This window comes from Anastrepha ludens, chromosome 5 (assembly GCF_028408465.1).
Source record: "Anastrepha ludens isolate Willacy chromosome 5, idAnaLude1.1, whole genome shotgun sequence".
In the NCBI taxonomy this organism is placed as follows: Eukaryota; Metazoa; Arthropoda; class Insecta; order Diptera; family Tephritidae; genus Anastrepha; species Anastrepha ludens.
The window spans coordinates 7035434-7037106 of record NC_071501.1 but is presented as its reverse complement, the minus strand read 5'-3'; the positions used below and the strand labels follow the sequence as shown (position 1 = coordinate 7037106).

General features: G+C 33.8%; 1 protein-coding gene across 1 annotated transcript; it reads left to right on the top strand.

The window, feature by feature from the left end:
• Positions 1–577: 577 nt before the first annotated feature.
• Positions 578–1439, top strand: LOC128863777 (uncharacterized). Its single transcript, XM_054103114.1, has 2 exons — positions 578–683; positions 750–1439. The coding sequence occupies exons 1-2, from the start codon at positions 633–635 to the stop codon at positions 1323–1325; spliced, it is 627 nt and encodes a 208-aa protein (XP_053959089.1). The 5' UTR covers positions 578–632; the 3' UTR covers positions 1326–1439.
• The last annotated feature ends 234 nt before the right edge of the window (positions 1440–1673 follow it).

Genomic DNA, 1673 nt, shown 5'->3' with positions numbered 1-1673 from the left:
CCTCAAGGCTCTTTTATTGTCATAAATTGATATTTTAGAGAATTTAATTTTTTACTGAGCTGAAGAAACTTGTATATTGGCACTAATACTGTGATCCTACACTTGCATTAAAAATATACCGACACCTAGGAATCCATAAATATCAACCCTAAATCTTTCTGCACTTGCATCAAATAGTTTATTTCCAGCTGATATAAAAAATGATTTGAGGCTACATTCAAACACGCATTTTAGGTCAACTGGGCGCTGTTATAAAAAACTAGTTTTAACATCTGATGTTTCGCATCATCAGAGCGCATCGGACCCGGTACCCACCGAACGCTAATAACGCACAATGCCACTCGTCTCGAGCAGTCCCAGCTCTATGTAATTCATGGGAAGTAATTAAGTAAGTTTCCAAGCAGATTATGTGGAAACTCAATCAGTAGCACGTGAAAATATTTTCATAATATAAACAAGTCGATTAATTGATTGCATTGATTCACTAAATTACAATGAAACATTAAAGTAAATTAATTAAAAGTGCATTTAAGTCGTAGTCAACTTACTATAAAAAGAACTGTGTTGACTGCTTACCGATCAGTTACTTGCGATATTTTCATAAAGAACGCAACCAATCAACTTAGATAAAAATGATGAAACTCACTGGGATACTTATAATTTTTGGCTGCATATTAATTCAGGTGAGTTTGAAAATCTTTATTCTTAACAGAAATATTTATTCTTAACAACTGAATTTTGCTTTACAGCTGATCGAATCGCTGCCAACAGATTCCAGCACATCGCAGGACCCAAGTGGCTCATCAAATGACAATAATAAAAATTCCGATTTCACCAATAATAATCTAGACTTAACAGCACGTCATAATATTTTATTGGAGTTTGAAAAACATTTTGCGCAATTGTCACGTGAAGCTGTTAAAGAAATCCTGGCAGACTTGCAAGCACTGCCTGAGCATAGCGATGCCATTGAGAATAATATCACCGCACTGAGCAATGCTTTGGAGCAAATCGAAGATGTTAACATAATCTATGAACCATTGGATAATAGCGACGTGCGCAGAGTTTCCAACGTAATTGGCGATTTAATTAATTCTAACGTTGCTATAGCGAATGGTGCAGCAACACATGAAAAGCTAGCATTTGAAATGCACAGATTGACCGACTGGTTTGGTGAGGTGTTCGATGATTTTATAGCTACGCTAACGCCAGAAGAGCAGCAAAGTGAAACAGAGTTGATAAATCTGCATCAACAATACAAAGAGAGCGACGATGGGCACAAATGGGAGCTATTACCTGGTGTGTGGAATTCTTTGGTTATATAATTAGTTTTGTCATATAATTTTCTTATGAGTCAATTTAAAGGTGATTCAATTTAGTTTGCTTGTGAAAAATTTTATAGTCTCCACAAAATTATAATAAATTGTTTGTAAAATTGAGGCTCGAATTTGAAATTAGAACTTGCAAATTTTTTGGCTTTTGATAGCAAAAGTTTCTTTTTAATTTTTGTTTCATATAAGAGCGCATTTCCCAATATCTGGAGGTTGAAAAGAAAATTGGCACATGACAAATATAAAATTATATATGAAGGGTTTTCCAATAAAAGGTGTTATTTTGATATTCAAAGAAAAATGTTATTTTTTAATATAAAGGATCGGATATTTATTTCATTA